This window comes from Pararge aegeria, chromosome 12 (assembly GCF_905163445.1).
Source record: "Pararge aegeria chromosome 12, ilParAegt1.1, whole genome shotgun sequence".
In the NCBI taxonomy this organism is placed as follows: Eukaryota; Metazoa; Arthropoda; class Insecta; order Lepidoptera; family Nymphalidae; genus Pararge; species Pararge aegeria.
In genome coordinates, this window is record NC_053191.1 from 14,651,207 (window position 1) to 14,674,396 (window position 23,190).

Below are 23,190 nucleotides of genomic sequence, written 5' to 3' on the forward strand. Positions count from 1 at the left end.
TATTTAAACGGATTATATACGAAATGCTAGCTGACCCGGCAAGCGTAGTTATGCCATAAATGTATTCGTGACTATTATGGTTTTTAAATAAATGATAACTTATATATTGTAAATGTGTGTGGAGAAAAATTCACAAATAATCTAAATATCAGAAAAATAGAAAAAACCTCATATTCACTCAGCAATGCGGTTTGAAGTAAAGGTACTTCACGACTTTTTCTCATACCCTAGCAAATATTATACTTATTACAATGCTTTCAAAATAAAGTCATAAAATGGCTTTAAATACACGCCGACGACGACTACGGCTACGGCTCGTATATAACATATAGTTCTAACGAAAAATAAACGTTAAACTAAGCTTTGTCACCCTTGTGCCTACAATTTTACTATTCATTACAATTCGTCGATTTTGGTTTATGTATAGACCATAGGTATAATATATATATATAATAAGAGCTACTAATATATATATAGAGTTAATACGTTTTTTCAGAAGTTTCCACGAAGTTTTACAGCACTGAAAGGCAGAATGCTGGAAATGAGAGCAGAAGTGGTGGCAACACTATCCCTAAATCTTATAGAGACACTATCAAGATGGCACCACTAGTTCTTGCAATCCTTATTCATTGATTTCAAGGATTTTGTTAAAAATATGTTTCCAAGAATAAAGATTAATTTTATAATACAAATTCAATAACTATACAAGATAAATCATATCAAATAAAAATAAAAATATTTTTATTAAATGGTAACATTCTATGTTTTTTTCTTTTATGAAGTAGCGTGTGTTGCTGCTTTTTAGTTTTTCTTTGACGGAGTTTCGGCAATGGGAGCGGGCGTCCATTTTGCATCGCCATATTGAAATTGGTCGGACATCTTTGGACGCCATGTTTAGTCGGACATATTTTATAAACATTTTCGCGTAAATTTCAAATATTTTTGAGCACTTAATATAAAACTTTTTTTCACTGAAGTGTGTGCCATAGATTGCAGTGAAAATTGTCGGGAAAAAAATCGTGCCTACGCAATAATTCATATTTGACTCCAGGGGGCCGTGCAGCTTTTGTTACAATCTAAATAAAGGTAAACTATTTCCACCAAAAACAATCATACTTTTTGACACATTGTAACAAGTGTTTTCAAATTTCTATGTATTTACACTCAACGGTAGGTTCAAGGGGTGATAGAAATGAAGGTCATACAACGGAGGTTGGTCTTGTGAAAGATTGGCGTGGTCGTTTTATATAATTGTTGGAAAAAAACGTTCATACACCCGGCCGGCCTCGATGTCAACTAACCAACCAAACAAACTAACGAATATTCGTAATTTTATACTAGGTCTTACGGACTGTAAACAGTAGTAGACCGCATCGACGAACTTTGTAAATTTATTAAAGCATGTGGACTGATTCGTAAGTTGATATAAACACTTGCTTACAGCAAAACTTGTTCGGAATGTGTGACGCCCATTCGCGCTTATCGGCCTATAAAAACATACAGTAAGCTGTTTTCCGTTATTTGTGAAGCCGTAATCTAAAAATAACTACATTAAACTCATAATAGGGTTCATTAGTATTAAATAATGGGGAATGTGAACTGTGCAGGCTAATAAGTGTCAACTTCAGTTGCTGTAACTGTATAGTAACTGTAAACAAAAGGTGACAGTTTTTTTTTTTTTTAATAACAGAGGCATTGGCATTTTGACTTTGGTGTGTAATGCTAAATCTAATATTTGAGAATACATTTTCTTAGGCACTTATTATCATTATAAGTTAAAATTCGAATCCATGGGTTCTTATCAGTATTTTAACATTCCTGTATACTGGAACAGTGCTTCTCAACTATCATTTATGATATGGAGCATATTTGTTAATATTTTTAAATGGAACAATGAAACTGTACAAACTATATCTACAGTTTCATTGCTCCATTTAAGTATATTTACATATAGAAGATTGTTGGAAGGCAAATCTTATAGCGGGAATGTAATTTATTAAGCCATGTATTAGGTGTAAATAATAATCATCATAATCTCAGTAGAAGAACATCCACTAGGTGCTGGAGACAAGTATTTATTATCACATACCACAGTGTTGTTTTCCTGATATCCAGGGACTTCATCAGAAGTTGCTATCACTCTGCCTGGTAGAAAAACTAATAATAGCCGTGTTATACGTTGGGTAGATTGATAATGATATATAAAGAAAGATTATTTTATACAGTAATGTAATAGTCAACATTGTTTGTATATGTGTGGTTGGAGAGATTAATATTCATCAAATAAACACTAAGAATTACCAATCTGATCATAATTGATTATATACCTACTATATTAATTATGTACATTTACATAATTAATCATTACTACTTTTTTTTTATCTATCGTCTTTTCATCTCCAGATAAGCTCGGCCCTTCAGTTAAATCAAGATGATGAATCAGGAGATAATGTGTGAGGTGGAGATAGGCTCGCATGGTGGTATGGCAGAAATAGATGGAGACGACCAAGTTGGTGTTAAGGTAACTGATTATTGAGCACTGCACTGCAAAGATGTTGCATTTCAAAGGCAAAGTCGAGAGTTTTTACCTATAAGTAAGCACTTTAGTGGCATATACATATGTTTTCATCACAGTAAGATGATGATTGTTATTTAAAATTGTTAACTTAAAATTTGTTAACTAAAGCTACAAATGTTAAAAACGTGTCCTGGTTTACAAACCCACAATAAACTAAGCTGTCCTACACTATGTTTCCTGAACTACAATAGTAATTCTTGTATTTCTCTAAAGAAAGCTTTCAAGGCAAGTTTCTTCAAAACAAGGTTTTCTGCCCCCTCACAAACACTATTATCAAATAGTACAAAATTATATAAATACATTATTGATCATTTATATTTATTGATCATCTTTTGTGAATCACATGTTATAATCATCCAAGGCCAATCATCATTATACTAGATGTGCCCTTCGGCGTCGCCCGCGTAATTTTGGGAGACTGTAGCAGAATGCTGCCTCCCAAAATTACGCGGGCGACTAATTAATTTGATGGGCGACAGATTAAGCCTTGGATGATTATAACATGTGATTCACAAAAGATGATCAATAAATTTTGAGATTTTTCACAAACATTGTTTTATCTTACGTATTTTTTTTTAAAGAAATATACTATGTTATTTCTAATACCTCTAAGAATATGTATAAAAAGTTTCATCAAGATTAGTTCAGTAGTTTTTGCATGAAAGCGTAACAAACAAACTTACATTCAATTTTATTATAGTCTGAATATAGGGATTATTAGTCTGAAATCTATTTACACAAACTATAAATTAAACAGAGGGTGGACATATAACATCACCGTAATGTGAAAAATTTTGTATCATTTCTTTTAAGTAGATTGTTTCCATTTCAAGTATTTTTCTCTCTTTTGTTCATTCTAATTTGTATGATTTAGTTCCCTATATATTTAATTAGCGTGATAGGTTAAGACCGTCTTAATAACAACCAGACAAAAAAATAAGAAGTACAGTACTATCTAATAATAAGTTAAATAAAATAACAAATATTAACAATAATAATTCTGTTGTACATGAAACTCTAAACCAAATTATCAGGTATAATACTGCTATCCTATTCCACAGGAAATATTGTGAAAAAGACAGCACTATGTTAACACCTGTCAAGTGACAATTAAGTTGCGTTTAGAGATTTATGTACAACAGAATTGGTACCAATATTGCTAGGTAAAGCGTAATTAATATATAAATCTTTTGTTACAGTATGAGGAAATAGAGACAGTACAGTATGAAGAGTACATAACAGATGATCAGTATGAAGAAGTTGAGGAGCAAGTCATTGGTATGCAGCATTTAGAAGAAGGTAATAACAGTTTATTTCTTTAAACAATTCAGGTGCAATGAGTAGATTGCCATAAAACCTAATTTCAAGATTGTAGGTCTACCAAATTCCCCCGTAGGATTTGATGAAAAATCAGTGAGTATGTATTTATGTATGTATATGTTTTATGACTCTTTTGTTTTTGTTATTGTTTTTGTATAGTTTTACTTATATTAAGTGGCCTTACAAATAAATGTGCATTGAATGAGAATAGTTATGCAGCTTTTTCCCAATGAATTAGGTTTATTAAGGAATGACCATAAGATACTATATTTATATATATATACTATATAGCTTGAGCATAACTATTTCAACGCTACTTTGTCTCAAGCTTTGATAATATTGCAGCTCATACCATCGCCAGATCACAATCAAACAGATATAGCCTATAACCCTCTTTATTTAAGGGGCTATATACCAATAAGCTTATGATATACTAATAATATGTTCAACATAGTGATATATATGTAGATGTAGCTTTCTTCATAACTAACTCAAAGTTAGGTTTATTTGTATATAAATTATTAAGAAAGTGTTTTAATGATGATATCAAAGTTGGAGACCCAAGTACCAATTGCTTGGTGGTTCTTTTTTTTTTTTGCTGAATATTTATGTTATATTAAACTTTATATGTACGCGAGATCTCTCTCGGTCGGATTGAATTAAATGGTATTAACGAATTTATGTTCATGACAAAGTGGTAGCGATTTAGGGTTCCGGTACGATACAATGTAGGAAACAATCCGGGACATAGCAGTTATATTAAACTTGGTATGGGTACCATCTTAAACTGCATTATGAGATTGCAGTCAAAAATGGAAATTATTTTTTTAATTCAATTCTGTTAATTTTTGATAAAGCTCTTTAAATTATGAGCGATGGCTCATGCTATTCGGAATATCGTCTAGAAAAAATTATTGTAAAGTAGCACATAAAAAATTGCAATTATTATTAACGAATTAAGATGAATAAAATAACACTTTGTTTTTTTTAGTAACTTTGAGGAATATGGAATTTTGAATTTCGAAAAAGATCCTGAAAATTGGGAGGAAAATATCCTCTCATACAATACTACGTAACGAAACTCTCACTCTGTTATTTATAATTTTAACTAAACGCTGATAATTATTTTTTAAGATTGAAAAATTATTTCCAGAGATTAATAAAACTTTTAATAAACTTTTATGCGATCTGTTACTTTTATCCGACCGAGTAAGATCTTATATATGTGTGTAGTAATTTAATAATGCCCTCACTACCTATTTAAAACGTGCAATCCGTCGGCGGTGCTGACAGACTTTCACATTTCAGTGGGAAGCGAAGAGGTCATTTTGCCGGGTATGCCGGGGGATGAGGTCTTACACCAGGAAAACCTACCCTTCGACCCCGTCTACCACACCCCACCTTCAACAAGCAGGTAGGAAACTGTAAAAAGAAATGGTAATACAATAAAATTAATTTTCCATCACCATAATTATCATCATATCAAACACATTACAGTCGTACTACATGGCACGGGTCTCATAGAAATAAATCGGGGGATTACCTCTTATTACAATCATCATCGTGCCATGGCCGCGGCCTACGCAATATAGCAACGTTGCTGGCATTCAGGGTATCCGCCCACACTGGTGCTCCGTACAGAGGAACCGCTGACCCTATCTTGCTATACCATTTGTTTCTATATTCTGAGCGCGCTATTACATAATGAATGTTTTACTTTTAAATCGTATTTGTTCCAGAAGAGGTCGCGGCAGACCCCGAATGAATATAGGTCATACGAACAACATACAACATCTTATGCCTATAGGTAAGTGTGAAAAGAAGTATCTTTATTAATTTCACACTGCCAAGCGATAGTTCAAATGTATGGATAACAAATATTGTGTGTCTAGAAATACCTAATTTTTGTCGACAAGTACTTAAAACGCACGCTAGAACATAACGGTCCAGCAATTTGTTTTATTGGAGTGTTAGATATAGCTGGCGTTTTTTACGTTAATGAAGCCATTTACTGGCAGTCTGAAATAAAACCTGTTACTGGTAAAGCAGCTATAAAGCGAGCGAACTGGCAAGCGGATTTCCCGAAGTTGAGTGAACACCGCCTCCCATGAACGTCAAAAACCAATGAGTTGTCGGCCTTTGAGACATTTGTATAGCATCTTTTAATAATCCCATATATAAAATTTGTGGAAACATTACGGATGGAAGTCGGTTCCGAAATTTGCATGCGCGTGGAAAGCCATGGTGTTTTTTCTTATTAGAGATAGTTCGATTACAGAACCGTGAAAGCGGCTTGAACAACCTACACTCGCAGTCCGATTCAAACTTTGATTCGGACCAAGTTTGAATCGGACTGTACATATATGCTTAATATATTTTCAGGCGAAGTACCCATGGGGCTAATGGAAGGGAACACAGGCCGCGCTGCTCGCAGATGGGAACAGAAGCAAGTCCAGATCAAGACCATGGAGGGAGAGTTCTCTGTAACTATGTGGGCCACAGGGGAAGACGATGGTGAGGTTTATTAATTTAATTAGGTAACCTACACCGCGATTTCTATATATAATCTCTATCTCTATAACTATCTCTCTGTATTTTCCTAGCACAGAACTCTCCCTCCATGTCCATGGTTCAAATCAAGAACCTGGCGGGAGAACTTTCTATTACTATGTGCGGGCCACAGGAGAAGACAATGGAAAAGTTTTCAATATTAGGTTAGGTTACTAGGTTACTGCCTACTATGGTTTGTGTATTGAACTAAGTGTTGGTGTGTCCCACGTTAAACAAAAATAGGACTAAGATATATCCTATAATTAAGGCTGATTACCTTTATGTTATAAGACCTAAGGACCTATAAAATTCCTCAATAAACCAGCTATCGAACACATTTTTTTATGAGATTAGCGTTAATAAGTTAGTCACCGTCAGAGAGTAAAAAATGGGTGCCATATGATGGCTCTACTTATACTGCGCTCTGGTATACTCTATGAGTTTACACACACTGCAGTTTTTCTGAACTGTTTACGTTGTACCATAAATAGTAAAAAAAAACTGATAAGTTCTTCAGATTAGTGTTTTAACAGTAACATTATTATATTAAGATAGCTATAAATAGGTAGTGTTCTTTAATACATCTAGGCTGTCTAACACAAAAACAACACACAAATTTATTGAATTCAGTTAATCCCTGATTAACATGTTCGAACATTATATGTTATAGAGAATGAATGAATCACCTTTCGGCATGAAACGGGATCTGGTAATAAAAAAGGAAATCTAAGCTTAACTAGTCTATTATTTGTTCCAAAGTCCCAAACAAATCTTGTAATGACTTGCACTGAGCAAGTTTGTTGACTTAATTTCCTCTCGACTTAACTTGCAAGTTTTGTTCTAAAGGAGCAATAATAATTTGGTGCTGATAACAATTTGAAAATGTCCAAAGTCAAATACGGACCATATACCATTGCTATCACCCCTTTTCTCACATGACAGCTAAAAAAAAACCTACCATACTGTTACAATTAACGAACATGTAAAAAAAATATATATATTAAGATGGCTGAGTGGTGCAGTGAGCAGGGACTCTGCTTTCTGAGTCCAATCCTGTGAGTTCGATTCCCATAACTGGAAAGTGATTGTGTGATGAACATGAATGTTTTTCAGTGTTGGGGTGTTTAAATGTATATTATAAGTATTTTAGTATATTATTTATACAAATATTCATCAGTCACTTTAGTACCTATAACACAAGCTACGCTTACTTTGAACGATGTGGCAATGTGTGTATTGTGTAATATAAATATTTATTTATAAGAAATTAAAATTGAATTTCAGATGATGGATCAAATCCAGAACCAGATCCTGACTATACAGAGTATATGACGGGAAAGAAAAATATTATAGGAAATGAAGCCATGCCAGGTAAAGATCACATCAAACCTTTATTCAAAGTAGTGTATGCATAGTTCTTCTCATCAGATAGAATCTTTGTGTGGCGCAGTGGGCAGCGACCCTGCTTTCTGATTTCAAGGAAAATGATTGTGTGATGAACAACGAATGTTTTTCAGTATCTAGTTGTTTATTTTTTTTGTATATTATAAGTATTTATGTGTATTATATTCATAAAAAATATTCTATCTTAGTACTCATAACACAAGCTACGCTTACTTTGGGGCTAGATGGCGATGTGTGTATTGTCGTAGTATATTGATTTATTATTTATTTATTTATTTAACAATCTCTTGTCTGGAATCTCACCTGGTAGTAAGGTATAATGCAGTCTAAGCTGGTAACAGGCTAACATGAGTTTTCCACAACAGTTCCAAAGTTGTGTGGAACTAATCACCACCTCTGGTGGTAAAGTTGTGTGACACTAATCACCACCTGGACAGCATGGTGAACTACAGTCTAAACCCTTCTCATTATGGGATCGGACAAATATCCTGTATGGGGCTTGATAGTAGGTTCATTAAGATGATGACGATTATTAATAATTAATTTAAAGGAAGCATAATGCTATAACCGATTTATATATTTTTATTCTTATTTTATAGAGATTTTAATAAAAAAACAACAGACAGACAGGTCTATTTTATCTTGGCATGCATAAATAATTATGGAAATGGCGTTATACATTTTAACCAGATATTCACATGTAGGTAGAAGACTTAAGAGTTTTATTCTGCAAGAAACAGAAGACGTTACAAGTAACTGCTAGTTAATAATATTATAAAGCTTATTATGTTCCAGGTTTGGACTTATCGGACCCAAAGCAGTTAGCAGAGTTTGCTCGTCCTGGACACAAGATCAGACTAAAGAAACCTTCCCCGGAATCCTCTGACAGAACAATAGGTAATATTTATTTTATTAAAATACTAAAAAAATCATTAGCATTTTAATGTCCCACTACTGAGTATAGATAGATAGCCTTATCCAGCTTTTAAGTCACAGTTCTATTCATTTTTTTTTACTTATGGTTTTGTTGAAAATGTTGCTTTCTGATCAGTGTATTAAATTTAAATGTACAACAGCACAAGAGTGGCATGCTTGCAAACATACTCATTTTCTGTTAACAATGCTATCATGCCTAAGTAGACGTTATTCTACTCGTTCTTCGTTTGCAGAGCTGCCTTTAGAAGTGTAGACAAATTTGAACTATAAAACAAGGCTGATAAGTTCCTTTTTACTCTGTTGTTATAGTGTTTTGATACTCTACGATTGTATAAATCTTATAACAAAAGTACACTACACAATTTGCACTATTTTAGCAATTTCTCTTATAACGCCTTTATTTTGTTGTTCTTTGCAGCATGTCCCCACAAAGGTTGTACGAAAATGTTTCGAGACAACTCGGCGATGAGGAAACACCTTCACACACATGGGCCAAGAGTGCATGTGTGTGCTGAATGTGGTGAGTTTTATAGTCCCGTACCGTACATAGATAAACGACGGCCCGCGAACTAGAATCCGTAGATTTTGACTGGGCTGGATAGTAGCCATCAACAGATGGATGGATTTTTTTTTGCAATACCTTAGTATGGCAAAAAAAAATCCCTTGTCCATGCAAATAAAAATCAACGCACAAAGATAATGTATACGTATACGCCAACATAATGTTTAAGTTGTTTAGGTATACTTTTTTTTTTTATTAACTTTTGGTGGTACAAAAAAAAAAATATTAAGGGCGTCGACATTAAACTCACATACGTAATAAAAGCATACAAAATATTTTTTTGACTTTCAGGCAAGGCATTTGTAGAAAGTTCTAAGTTAAAACGACATCAGTTAGTCCACACAGGGGAGAAACCATTCCAGTGCACATTTGAAGGTTGCGGAAAGAGGTTTTCATTAGACTTCAACCTCAGGTAAGCTCTTACAACATGATGAGATAATTAAATTGGAGAAATATATATTTATTTTGATGCAAAAGAAGAAATTTTGTCTAAATTAGGATGGTTACTACTAGCGACGCCACACTCCTAACCTTAGATCAGACGAGGGCCAATATAGAAATTATTAATGATGGGTTAGAGCCAAATTTGCCTTAAATGTTTTTTTATAGCAATAATTGATAAACCACACTCATGATAAGATGGTAGTGATGCCCACGTGATGATAAGAGGAAAATTATTGCTTATAAACAGAGCAAAACTTCGCAGGCCATGCAAGCAACACATCCTATAAGGGGCCGCCATGTTTTCATCCACCTGAGGCTTAGGTTAAGCCATATATGCCTATATTTACATCCGCTACCACACCCTTTAGACCGGAAAACATCCGAGCCGAGCTCTGAAAGCTCCACTATATATTTAATAAATATATAGTGGAGTGAAATAACCTATCTAGACTACTCAGCTGTTAATACTGTTTCAGAACGCACGTTAGAATCCACACGGGCGACAGGCCTTACGTGTGTCCGTTCGACGGCTGCAACAAGAAGTTCGCACAAAGCACCAACCTCAAGTCGCACATACTCACACACGCCAAGGCGAAGTTAGTATATTTACATGAATGATAGAAAACAGCTATAAAACAATACTACGTCAGCTAAATTTGTTGACTTCTTCTTAAACCAGTTTAGTTTGAACCTGAATTATTGGTTTTTATAGCATTATCACAACTACAACTTTTGTATTAAGGCTCTCATATAAATTTTCTTGCCCTTATCCCACATTGTCATATTATGTAATGTGAACTTGAAGTTAGACGGTTTTTCCATATTTTTTTATCTGATTGGTTCTAATAAAACTTTTTCAAAAATGGCGTTAAGAACTTCGTATCGAACTAAGTTTATCACTTACAATCTTTGATATTGTGAAGATCATTTTCATCCATGAGTAATATAATTATTTCATGACGGATTCAATGATTTACATAGAAGGTATAAAGGTAACAAACAGATAGATAAAAATTCTTATGTAAATACACTAGTAAATTTCTTTTTTGTTAATTGATACACTCTTTAAAGTACACAAAAAAATTATATAATTATATTTACAGGTCAAGAAACTCCCTATCGCGCAATGTTGGTACAAATTACGAGTCAGCAAGAACTACACCACAATTCGTCCAGTTGGAAGTGTCTCCAGACGATTCCAACCCTCAACTAATCTTCTACACCCACGAGTGAAACGAACTTGCGTGCACGCGCATATACATCCGTGGATGAACATTAGTGATATGTGAATAATGGTGATAGTGACAAAAGTTAAATATTTAGTGACAAAATGTGTGAAAATGACACTTGATTGTAATTTGAAGAGAAAGTTGCTAACACTACTTGGCCACAAAATATAAAAACTGTTATTTTGTCAGCTGTTAGTGCCTGGCATCATTATATTTTCCTGTGGCGTGCATGATTGTGACTTGCAGACAAATTGCAGTAGCCTTAGTATAAGATGTGCTCTCATAAGGATTCGTTTTCGCAAATCAAACTGTATCGTCCAAGTTAAATGGGCCTAGCGTCACTCGTTTTAGAGTCAGAAATTATATAGATTTTTATATTCAAAACGTTCTGCCAAAGTCCTATGTAAAGAACCGTAGGCAAATTTGAGCTTTAATACAATATAAATAAGATCCATTTTACTCGGATGTACAAGTATTTTGATTCTCAAGCAAATCTTGCAGAATTAAGCCTGGAATACTCATGCGACTCGAAATGCTCTCAGAGTGCATACATACATCATTATTGCTCATGAAAGCACGGGCCTCTGAAGCATAGCATAAGCTTACTTGAGCAAAACTTTTTTCTAGCATTTAGCTTTGAGATAGATGCGACGGCCGATTGGCGCTGTGAGCAGCGAGTCTGAGTCCAAGACTGGGTTCGATTCTCACAGCTGGAAATGTTTATGTGATGAACATGAATATTATCCAGTGTAGGTGTTTATCTGTATTCATTTATATTATTCATTAAAATATTTATCAGTCATCTTAGTCACCATAACACAAGCCATGATTACTTTGGGGCAAAATGGTGATGAGTGTACTGTCATAGTATATTTATTTATAGTCTTCCCGTTGTCTGTCTTTATATGGTTAGATCTTTATAACTATGTAACACCTTTTGATGTGGCTTTTTTTAACCTACATTGCACACGTGCGAAGCCTGGGCGGGTCGCTAGTGCATAATAAATGGATCTATTTTTGTTTTAACACTTTGTAATGTTAAGATATCTATCAAATGCAAGCTTGCATAATTCACGTTCAGACAAGCTTCTGACCTAACGCCACATGCAAGCTAGCACAAAAAATAGACTGAAAATAGCCGGCTTATGCACTAGCATGCTCTTTTTGTATGCCACTAAATAGCATTTGGTCCAAACTTGCATGCTCATGTGCTACTACATAGCATGTGTATTCTAGGCTTAAGAATCAAAGGAGGTTTAAGCAGATTCTATTCCAAACTCAAATAAATGCATATTCTTTATCAGGGTTAAACGGTTTGTTAAGGAGACTACACATCAAAGCTTTTTTAATTGTTATATATATATATAATTGAAACAGGGATTAGACTGTCACAGGCTTTGTTATGTAGCTTCCTTAAGAGAAATAATATGTGTAAATATATATGTAATTATAAGAATTTGGAATCTTCGAGTTATGACAATGTAGCGATTTGCTAGCTAAGTAGAGCTCAGTGTGCTTGCTTTGCTTTAATCTCGCTTACAAATCGCTAATGTGATAATGGCTACTTCACGTTTTGACTATGGCTCCTTGACTTGTTATAGTCGTAAAAATGTAATAGGCCCATTTTGACATTTGTGCAAGACCATAGAATGTAACTGGGAACGAAACTGATAGAAACAATAAAATAAAAATCAATTACATACAGTGTTTTAAAAAATACGTAAATTTTTTTAGGACGTTATATAATATGAAAGAATACATCGCGAGTATTCTTTTTGCGCTTACTTTATAGTAGCATGCAATTTATAATTGTTGCGAAACGTTCCGAAAACAGTTACGTTCTGTCTTTTTTATTTTTATACTAGAGCTGTAACCATTTTTTTACTGAATATCGAAAATAAATTTTGTGTAGTAATCTTTACTGCAAAGAATGAGCTTGGTTCTCAGAATGGGTTCTAAATAAAGAGTCTGAGTTGATGTATCTGACCAAACGGCACATGACTGAAGCGTCCCCGCGCGCACGCAGTTTTTCGTTCCTCATCTTTTAAAGTTAACTGTGCGCTCGTGTGTGTAAGTTTGAAATATATTGTTTACTATTGCGTTAACTATGGCTCTTCTATTTTGGACATTAATTTAAACATAGTAATTTGACTCGATTTTTTGTGTTGGTTGTTATGTAGTACTAACTCTGTTTCAACATGTTGAAAAGTGGATGTATAATCAACAGCCAGTCACGCGTATTGGTTGTGAAGTTAAACGAATACTTTGAACGAACGAACACTTTACAATACATAATATGAATCAAGTACTGATACAAACTTGAATTGATTTATCGTGAGTATCGAGTCCCGAGTCTTATGGTTCCATAACTAGTTACGTCGCGATGACAAATGTCAAAACGGGCCTATTACTTTTTTATGACTATAATGGCAGAAACACCCGCACGAAACATCACGTGTTTAGTAAAATTTTATTTTTTTGTGTGTCACTTGTTAATAGTGTCGTATTGAACAATGTCCATACTTTTGATAAGGTTGTGATGTATGTGTTTCTATCATTACAGAGAGACATGATCATGTTGAGAGCCTCTCAGTTGTACACAGATCCTAAATAAATCTGACATATTATATAAAAGTATTGCAAACTATTGGAACAGGATACAATGAGAAACATTTTTAAGAACTGTCAATTGGTTTAGGATTTGCAAAATAACTGAATCCCCAATCTGATAATGTGTAGGAACCTTTAGGTGCAAATCAAAAAGGAAATCTGGTAATTTGTTGCAATGTCTTTTGAGAGTGTCAAGTGAGAAGTTACTTGTATGTGATGAAAAAGTAAGTTATGTATGTACAGATGTTTTATATCAGTCTTGATATGTAGATAGTGTTAGCTAGAAACTTAATTCTTACGAAAAATTTTCATTTTACAATTTAATCCTTCTTTATGAGCTAAAAGTTCATTGGTGGACATGATTGATTGATAAAATTCACTACATTAATAACCTTATCAGGCAATTTGACCAAAGCAAGGTGTTAAGTTTTTTTTTTTATTTACTTTCAATTCTTCATAAATAAGAAATACTATATTATCATCATCATAAATTTTATGTAAATCAGTAGTCAAGGCCTGAAGATAATGTTAAAGGTGCATTATGAATTTTTCCATTCGAATTTTAAATTATGCGTACGCATTAATATATTTTTATTATAGACGAAAACGTCACCGTCCTCCAGGAAGAGAAGAAGTATTTTGGAAATTATATATTTTAGAAGTTTTGAGGCATCCTTATTCTTAGTAATTTTGTCCCTTGTCTCAGTTATTGAAAATCTTTTGTGATAAATGATTTAGAATTATAATTTCTTACATCATCATCATTATTATGTCAACCGATAGACTTCCACTGCTAGACATAGGTCTTTTTAGGGAGTTCCAAATTTCACAGTTCTCACTGCGACGCGCTTGATGTCGTCTGTCCACCTCATTGGGGGTCGACCAACGCTACGCTCACCAGTGCGGTGCATCCCAGCACCTTGGGACCCCAATTTCTATACATCCTTCGAGTTATGTGCCCCGCCCATTGCCACTTTACCTTCACAACTCGTTGAGCCATGTCGGTAACTGAGCCATATTCTGAGCTATATATCTCCTCATTTCTGATTCACCACGTAGATATACTCCGAGAATAGCTTTCATTGCGATATGAGCCTTCTTCTGAGGCCCATTGTTAGTGATCATGTTTTCAAACCAAAGGTATTGTGGTCATCATGGACAACACGCACTGTTGGAAGACTGGTCTTCAGCCACTGAGGGATTTTGCTTTATTTTTCTTACAAGCATATTAAAAAATAGGCAAGTTTTTTATCAATGTAAAGTGTTTTATAAAAATACAAAGGTGTACATTATAGGTCTAATGAGTTTTCATTTAATTAGAATTTTTTAAAGAGCACAAAATAACTAAGAAACAACATTTCTAAATAGTGTTATAGTATGTGTAGTAGTTTTTTTATGTAATAAAATGTTATCAATAAGTTTCTTATAATAATATAATTAAATTGTATTGTTTTCCCTTGACATGCACTGTTCTATGCACTTCATATAAACGAAGTGGCCGTAAAGTAATTAAAGACCACAAGAATGTATAAAGGCTGTGCAAAATCTGTGATAGTTGTCTTGTATGATCAATATTAATGTAGTGATTTTATCAATTTATAACACACTAATGTTTGCCAAACTAACTATTAACATGGTAGTGGATACTATGAAAATTAATTTTCGATAGACGCATAATAAATTTACGAATAAAAATACGCTTTTTTATATTATAATGAAAATAAAAATAAAAAATATTATTTGAGAGTATTTCTTGATAGTTGAATTTTTCTGTAATTTGATTTTTATTTTTGGGATCCCTTTGTGTTAACGTGCAAAATGCAAGTTTTAAAATTAATGGATTGTCGAATTAAAATTACTCTTGCATAGTATTTTTTGTTTTAATTGTTGCAATCGTACATGTCAATATAAAATCCATTAAATTAATGCAATCTATATTGCCATGTTGGGTTCTTATCAACAAATCAATGTACATTATGTATAGATATGCCAAAAAACAGATGTCTGTAATATAGAGTAAACTATAGATAAATATTTTTTAAATTGAAGTGAGCAATGTTTTGTATAAGAAAGGTTTATGATAATGATTTCCAACTGAATTAGCATTTTTGCTTGTTGTTATTATTATTTACTTATAGTTCATCAAGTTCCTAATGATTGTAAAAACAATAATTAGAAAACCTAGCCTTTTATGTCTAGCGCAAATGAAATACAAAAATCAATCACTAGCACAGCACTTCTTTAACGCAAATTCGAAAATAGACGCAGGATTTTTTTACAAACAAAAGTTAAAACTGCATCTTAATGATGGTGCGGGGGAGAGAATGTGATGAACTATAGTATGAATTTATATATACAAAATACAGTGATACCCCAAATGCTGCTTGGGTCTAAATATTACGAAACTTGAGTATATTGTTTACCTGAAACTACTAATTTAGACTACATAATATTCCAGTAGTATAAAAGCAAACTATAGACTGCACTGGGTTGGGCATTTAGTCACTCAGTCATGTTAGATTAAAAGTAGACCGCCTATCTAGTAACTGGTGCCGATTCTGGTTTATTTGCTAAATTGGCAGATATAAAAATAGGGCTATTGATTTAAATACAAATAATAAAGTGAAAAGAAAAGCATTATTATTAGACCTGTCACCATAGGTCATTAATGCAATTAAAACAACGTTAATATTATTCCGATAGCACTAAACCTTGTACTGAAAAGCTATTATAAACTAAATCAATGGTTAGTTAAATTTTTCGATAATATGTCTTTGTCTCAACCGATGGACGAACTCTACTGGCCATAGGTTTCTTGTAGGGATTTCGACAATACATGGATGGCCTTTAGAATCTTGCGTCCAGCGGCTCCATAAAGCGAAGGACACAAAACCGAGTCTAACCTTTTACCTTAGCGGCGTTTATGTTTGTGTCTTGCATGCGGCGACCAATCAAAAGGCTGGCTAAAAAGCGCGCTCTTCGTGATTGTTCGCGCGTTGGACTCAAAATGGAAAGCAGGCCGGACACGAGAGTTTGACCTCGCCTTAAGACTGAACTCAGCTCATCTGTGACTTAAATTTACGCAATTTGGGATATTAATGTAAGGTGAATATGCTAGTTTATCTAGAGTTCTTGCACAAGAATATTTGCAAATATGGATGATGGATTAGAGTTGAAATGCATCCAAAAAACTTCATAGTCAGCGTTTCGTTTTAATATAATTATTACACCTATTTTATTGTATTAAAATAGGTGATTTCGTTGAATGTATGTTTGTTTCTTTGTAAACAATATAAAATTACTTCTTTTTCACTTTGATAGCATATTCTTGATAAAAGTTCTAAATGAACTGCAAAGTTTTAACCTTCTACGGGACCTCTTAGCATTTATCTAAATTCCTTCGGCTGTATGGTATCAATATCTTATTGATTGTAAATATTTTTGTGCAAGGTGCATACATAGTATGAGAATAGTCAGAATATCTAGCCGGTATGTTAAGGAGTGCAAGTAGTTATTTTTTACTTTTAAGTGTTTTGATGTCTTTCGTTGTACTGAGTTTATAATGACTGATGTAAATATGGTATAATTTCATGTCGAGAATTATTGCTATATTTGGAAATGTATTAAGTATTTTATATTTTCAACTTTAAATAAACAATGTCGAATTTTATAGATTAATTTCATTTATAGCAATATTTCTTAATAACAAAACAATCTGAGAAACGAAAATAAACTAAACATTTCTATGTTAAGGAGTTTTATTTATTTCCCACGATAGAACGAACTACGAAGACTGATATTATTTTATGTTTGGAGAATGTTTGTTTGCAAATAAGAAATACATGTAGGACACGAAACCTATTGCCTAGAAGCATTTTCAGGAGTGCTTGTTCGATTTTGACCAAGACCAAGTGATAGCGCGGGCAGATAACGCGATTCAGTGGGTCCAGGTTGTGTACTGCTAGTACGGTTATAGCCAAAAAAAATTGGTTGCCTGTAAAGTCGGTATACGGGCGAAAGTTTTACGTGACAACGACTTTGAGTGGTAAAATAATTTAAATGTGAATATTCATTCGTATAGTAGGAAGAAGGATGAAATAATAGTAACAATTTAAAACATTTATTTATACAAAGAATTATATTTAAAACATTAATTTATACAAAGAATCTCGCACTGAATTTCATATTAACAAAATTTTATTTTTACCTTTACACATACATACGTATTTATATACAAATATACATACAATAACTTGCAATACATTTGCGTACAATGAAACAGCGTTTACTACAAAGGGACGCGTGCCTTTCACTTTTTATGTCTGTCTCTCTCGCTCTTAGGCGGGCTAACCATGCCCGAGTGGAAGGGACGCGTGCCTCTCCCTCGCTCTCATTGTGAGCGCAAAACGTGAGCGGAGCGTAACGCAGTTTCTTGAAGTGTCACCCGGCAAACCAATTTATAAGACGTCACGTCAAAAAAACATCTATAGTTTACTACAGTTAATTGGAGATAAATTGCTCTATTTTTTTTTATGAACGGTAAATTAACTTTGATTTAAATTTTCTCACTACTATACATATTACATAAATCCTACACTCGTGTATCCTATCCTATGGCAATTAGACACCTGACATTGACAGATGACAACTAAACTAATATGACGTGTAATTGTCAATAAGCTGTACTCGTCGGCACCTCATAATTTCCTAATAATATCAAAAAAGAAGCTCACAATGAGCTCTTTCAAGCGCGAAAAGAAGGAAGAAGAAGATGGTGGTGGGAGCCCGTACCAGAGTTTGGATAAAACAATCGTGTTGCAGGAAGCGAGACATTTCAACGAAACCCCTGTGAATCCACGGAAATGTTCTCATATATTGTCGAAAATCCTATTTTTGCTGAATCAAGGGGAGAAATTGTCTACCCAAGAGGCTACAGATGTATTTTTTGCGACAACAAAGCTGTTTCAATCAAAGGATGTGATGTTACGTCGTATGGTATATTTATGTATTAAGGAGCTGAGTAAGCTAGCTCAAGATGTGATAATAGTGACATCTTCTTTAACTAAGGACATGACTGGCAAGGAGGATTTGTACCGGGCGGCTGCTATACGAGCTCTGTGCAGCATAACCGATAGCACGATGCTGCAAGCTATTGAAAGGTACATGAAACAAGCGATAGTCGATAAGAACCCTGCAGTGAGGTCTGCCGCGTTGGTGTCGGCGTTACATTTGTCGTCTACTGTTCCTGATTTGGTGCGACGCTGGGCGAATGAAGCTCAGGTTAGAAAATTTATGTTATACTTATATTCTAGTGACTTAATGTAGAGTAAACAAGTCTGTAACAAGTCAATTGATAACCAAACTGGTAACCAACTTTGAAGATCTCAATTTAGCTTTCCCTTTTCGCACTTTATGATTTTTTTATTTTTTGTTTTACTGTTTATTTGTACACCATAACAAATTAATTGTAATAAATTAAGGATAGGAACATGAAGATAGCATAAAAAGGTGCCCTGATTGCTTAGTTGCAATCTCTGCCAGGCAACAGAGGATTATGACAGCATAGGTGAAGAAACAGTTGTCAAATATACAATATATGATATTTTTTACTATCACAATTTCTGTTTTAGAAATATTATTAATCTAAACCAGACATTTGTGACAATTTTTATAGTATAGATATGTCAGCAGGTTTATAAAATTGGTGACAAAGTAGGATCTTCTTAAGTGGTATATAAAAACCAACACAATAAAAACCAGGCATGGCATGGCAACCAGGTTAGTGATGATTTAATATAAATATAAATCACTCACATGTGTAAGGAGTTTTATGAAATTATAGAAGCCAATACAAATATTTCAAATTTGACTGGTAGTTCCCAAGATTCAATCAACAAAAAGTCTTAAACTTTATGATGCCACTGAAACCTGGTGCTTTTGTTGCAGTAGAATCTGACTTGTATATAAATTTAATATAGGTAAGTATTGATACTTTTTAGTGCAAAGAGGTCTAATCTCACTTGACTAGCTTGAATACAATAATAATGGCAGTTGGTATAGTCACAAGTTAGGCAATTGTCCTTTTTGTATTCACGTGAAATATATGCACATTGGGTAGGAGCTTAACTTAACTTTCGGGGGGCTGAGTTTAAATTCTCACTTTTCTAAATTATGTGTGTTTGATCTTTTGAGTAATTAAAAAATCACTTGCTTCAACGGTGAAGCAAAACTTCGTGAGGAAACCTGCATGGTATCAACCCATTATCAGCCTTCTATAGAGCACAGGTCTCCTTACACAATGAGAAAGGTTTAAGCTGTAGTCCACCTTGCTGGTCCAGTGCAGTTTGGTGGACTCCAGAACATTATGGGGAACTCTCAGGCATGTAGGTTTCCTCACGATATTATCCTTCACTGTTGAAGTAAGTGATATTTTAATTGCTTAAAACGCACAATACTTAGAAAAGTTAGTCTGAATAGACAGAAGTCCTTAACACTACCTAGATATATAGCGGCTATCAGCTTTTAATATTGACTACTATTTTTTTCTCATTTTTCAGGAGGCAGTGAATTCTGACAATGCAATGGTTTCCTATCACGCCTTGGGAATTTTGGCGAGCACCCGCAGGAACGATAAACTTTCTACAGTCAAACTTATTACTCCCCTGACTAAATATACGCTTAAATCTCAATATGCTCTATGCCTATTAATTCGTATGGTAGCACAATTAATTGACGATGATGATTCTGAAGCTTCAGCACCGTATGTAAGGTTCATACAATCATGTTTGGGCCACAAATCTGAAATGATCCTGTATGAGGCAGCACATGCAATTTTAAATCTTAAGAAGACTCCTAGAGATTTAGCCTCTTCAGCAGTTTCGGTACTGCAATTATTCTGTGGATCCTCAAAAGCTTCCCTGAGATTGGCTGGCGCTAGAACATTAGCGAGACTTACTTCTAAACATCCAACAGCAGTTGCAGCTTGTGCTGTTGATTTAGAAAACCTCATTTCTGATCCAAACAGATCGGTTGCTACTTTGGCAGTTACCACACTGTTAGCTACAGGTGCCGAAAGCTCAGTCGACCGTCTCATGAAGCAGATTTCTAGTTTCGTCTCAGAGATTTCTGACGAATTCAAAATTGTCGTCGTCAAAGCTATTCGACGTTTATGTCAGAAGTTCCCAAGGAAGCATCAGTCGCTGGCCGCGTTTTTGGCAGGCATGCTGCGCGATGAAGGAGGACTTGAATATAAAGCCGCGATCGCAGATGCAATAATTGCTCTTGTAGAAGAAAATCCGGATGCTAAGGAAACTGGATTAGCTCATTTGTGTGAATTCATCGAGGATTGTGAGCACACAGCTCTGGCTGTTCGTATCCTTCATTTACTTGGACGTGAAGGACCAAAATCCCGCCAACCTTCCCGATACATCCGTTTTATTTACAACAGAGTTATTTTAGAGTCTGGCCCGGTCCGAGCTGCAGCTGTTTCTGCAGTGGCACAGTTCGGGGCTCAAAGACCCGAATTGCTACCAAACATTAGAGTGCTCCTAGCTCGCTGCGAAATGGACGACGAAGACGAGGTCCGCGATCGAGCTATTTACTATAACGCAATCCTAGACACGGCAGACCAAGAACTGATCAATGATTATATAATTGACGTTCCAAAACCAAATCCAGTGTTATTAGAAAAAGCGTTGCGTGACCATATCGCCAATCAACCGCAAGAACCATTCGACATTATGACGGTTCCGACTGAAGAACAGAAAGAAGCCAAGGAGGATGTAGCGGAGATTGAAGTGCGTAATAAACCCAAACAGATGTCCCTTGAGGAAATCTATAGCGAACAATTGGCTAAAGTACCTGGCATCGAAAAACTTGGCCCACTTTTCAAGACGAATACTCCTGTGGAATTGACAGAAGCGGAAACCGAATATCGCGTACGTTTGCTCAAGCACGTATTTGTTCGTCACATTGTCCTGCAATTTGAATGCATCAACACATTAAGTGACCAAATTCTGGAACAGGTTCACGTAAGACTAGAATGCCCGCCAGATTACGAAGTTAGGTGTATCCTGCCATGTGCGAAACTTGTTTACGATAAACCTGCCAGCGTTTTCGTGGTAGTAGACTTCCCGAGTGCGTATTTGGACAGTCTCGGCACTTTTGGGGCTACATTAGAGTTTGTTGTTCGTGATTGTGATCCAAATACAGGAATCCCGGATCCTGGAGAAGGTTATGCGGACACCTATCCTTTGGAAGAGTTTTATATGGGTTGTTCAGACCAGATTCGCGCGAGGGTTATGGGCGATGACTGGGATCAAACTTGGGAGAGAGCGGCGAATATTCTAGAAATATCTGACACTTACGCACTCCCTGACCAAGACCCCGGTGCGGCTGCGAAGTCCGTTTGCGAATATTTGGGTTTGCCGAAAGCAACTATTGTCGGGGATGCGGTAAAGGAGATAAGAGGCGGGGGTGTGTTCCGGGGCGGTGCTCCTTTCTTGGTGAAAGCCCGGATCGCGTCGAGTAATGTCGGTGTCACCATGTTGATAGCCGCCAGGTCGCCCAGAGAAGATGTCGCACAATTATTGTTGGCTGCGGTCGGATAATTTTGATTTTGTATTAATATCATTTATATTAGCTGATAATAATCTTACTTAAATATACTACAATTACAAGAAATGGTGATAATGCAAGCGCCGAGGTGGCTATTTAAGCGCTGGTTACTTTTTTAAATTTCCTGAGGCGTCTTATTCTTATATTTATTAAGATGATAATAAATTCACGGTCGTAACTCACGGAAATTATAATCTATAATAGTTTCCAGGTCTTCGGACTCCTTATTCAATAGCAAGTTAGTGTAAAGCTGCTTGGCAAACGTTATATATTATTATTATTATTATTGTGAATACCGTTCGAAGCAGTTACATCGAAAAATTATGTAACTACGAGTATTATAAGTCATTCCGATTTTCATTTCTAACAGTGCCTATAAATACAATTTGTAATTGTGGAAAATAAAGTTATTATATATATACTTCGTGTATTATTATTAAAAGGGTGACCCGATGACATCCATCTTAAGCATGGCGGACGAGTTCTTCACCAACGACTTAGAATTAATTTTAATGAGTTTGCATGATTTCGCGACTTTTGGGGTGGCATATTGCCAATATGGTCCCTGCTTTATATAACGATAATATGAATGCGAAACAACTGGAGCCATGACTGTCTCAGTATTGGATCGAGATGATTCTTTTCCTTTTGCACCTGAAGCATTTTGATCACCGTCCTCTAGTGGTCTAAATATATAGGCTGTTACCGCTCAAACCTCAGCACGGCTAGCATGGGCAGGAGACAATTATCTCCCCGGGGAGAGAATATAAATGTATCTTCTCCGACAGCTTTATCAACTCTCAGACCACTGGCGCACAAGTGGAAATAATATCCAAATAATATATGTGTAATAATAAACGGGCATAAACTTCTCCTATTCCATGTTCCCGTGCTTTAGCAGGTGGACACGTAAATTATATCCCTTGTCAGGGGATATATAT

At 35.0% G+C, this 23,190-nt stretch overlaps 2 protein-coding genes across 7 annotated transcripts; both read left to right on the forward strand.

Annotated features, from left to right (window-relative positions):
- Positions 1-830: 830 nt before the first annotated feature.
- On the forward strand, positions 831-11,715 carry LOC120628366 (transcriptional repressor protein YY1-like). Of its 6 annotated transcripts, none has more exons than XM_039896698.1 (12): positions 831-1,086; positions 2,404-2,521; positions 3,778-3,877; positions 5,192-5,312; positions 5,638-5,705; positions 6,281-6,412; positions 7,733-7,819; positions 8,633-8,749; positions 9,207-9,308; positions 9,642-9,762; positions 10,271-10,390; positions 10,898-11,715. In XM_039896698.1, the coding sequence occupies exons 2-12, from the start codon at positions 2,432-2,434 to the stop codon at positions 11,025-11,027; spliced, it is 1,188 nt and encodes a 395-aa protein (XP_039752632.1). In that variant the 5' UTR covers positions 831-1,086; positions 2,404-2,431; the 3' UTR covers positions 11,028-11,715. The 6 variants fall into 6 exon arrangements, with proteins under 6 accessions (XP_039752632.1, XP_039752635.1, XP_039752634.1 ...); XM_039896701.1 differs by having other exon boundaries at positions 8,648-8,749; XM_039896700.1 differs by having other exon boundaries at positions 5,641-5,705.
- Positions 11,716-18,286: 6,571 nt separating this feature from the next.
- Positions 18,287-22,670, forward strand: LOC120628030 (coatomer subunit gamma). Its single transcript, XM_039896217.1, has 2 exons — positions 18,287-18,913; positions 20,191-22,670. Exons 1-2 carry the CDS (start codon positions 18,368-18,370, stop codon positions 22,240-22,242), a joined length of 2,598 nt encoding a protein of 865 aa, XP_039752151.1. The 5' UTR covers positions 18,287-18,367; the 3' UTR covers positions 22,243-22,670.
- Positions 22,671-23,190: the final 520 nt, after the last annotated feature.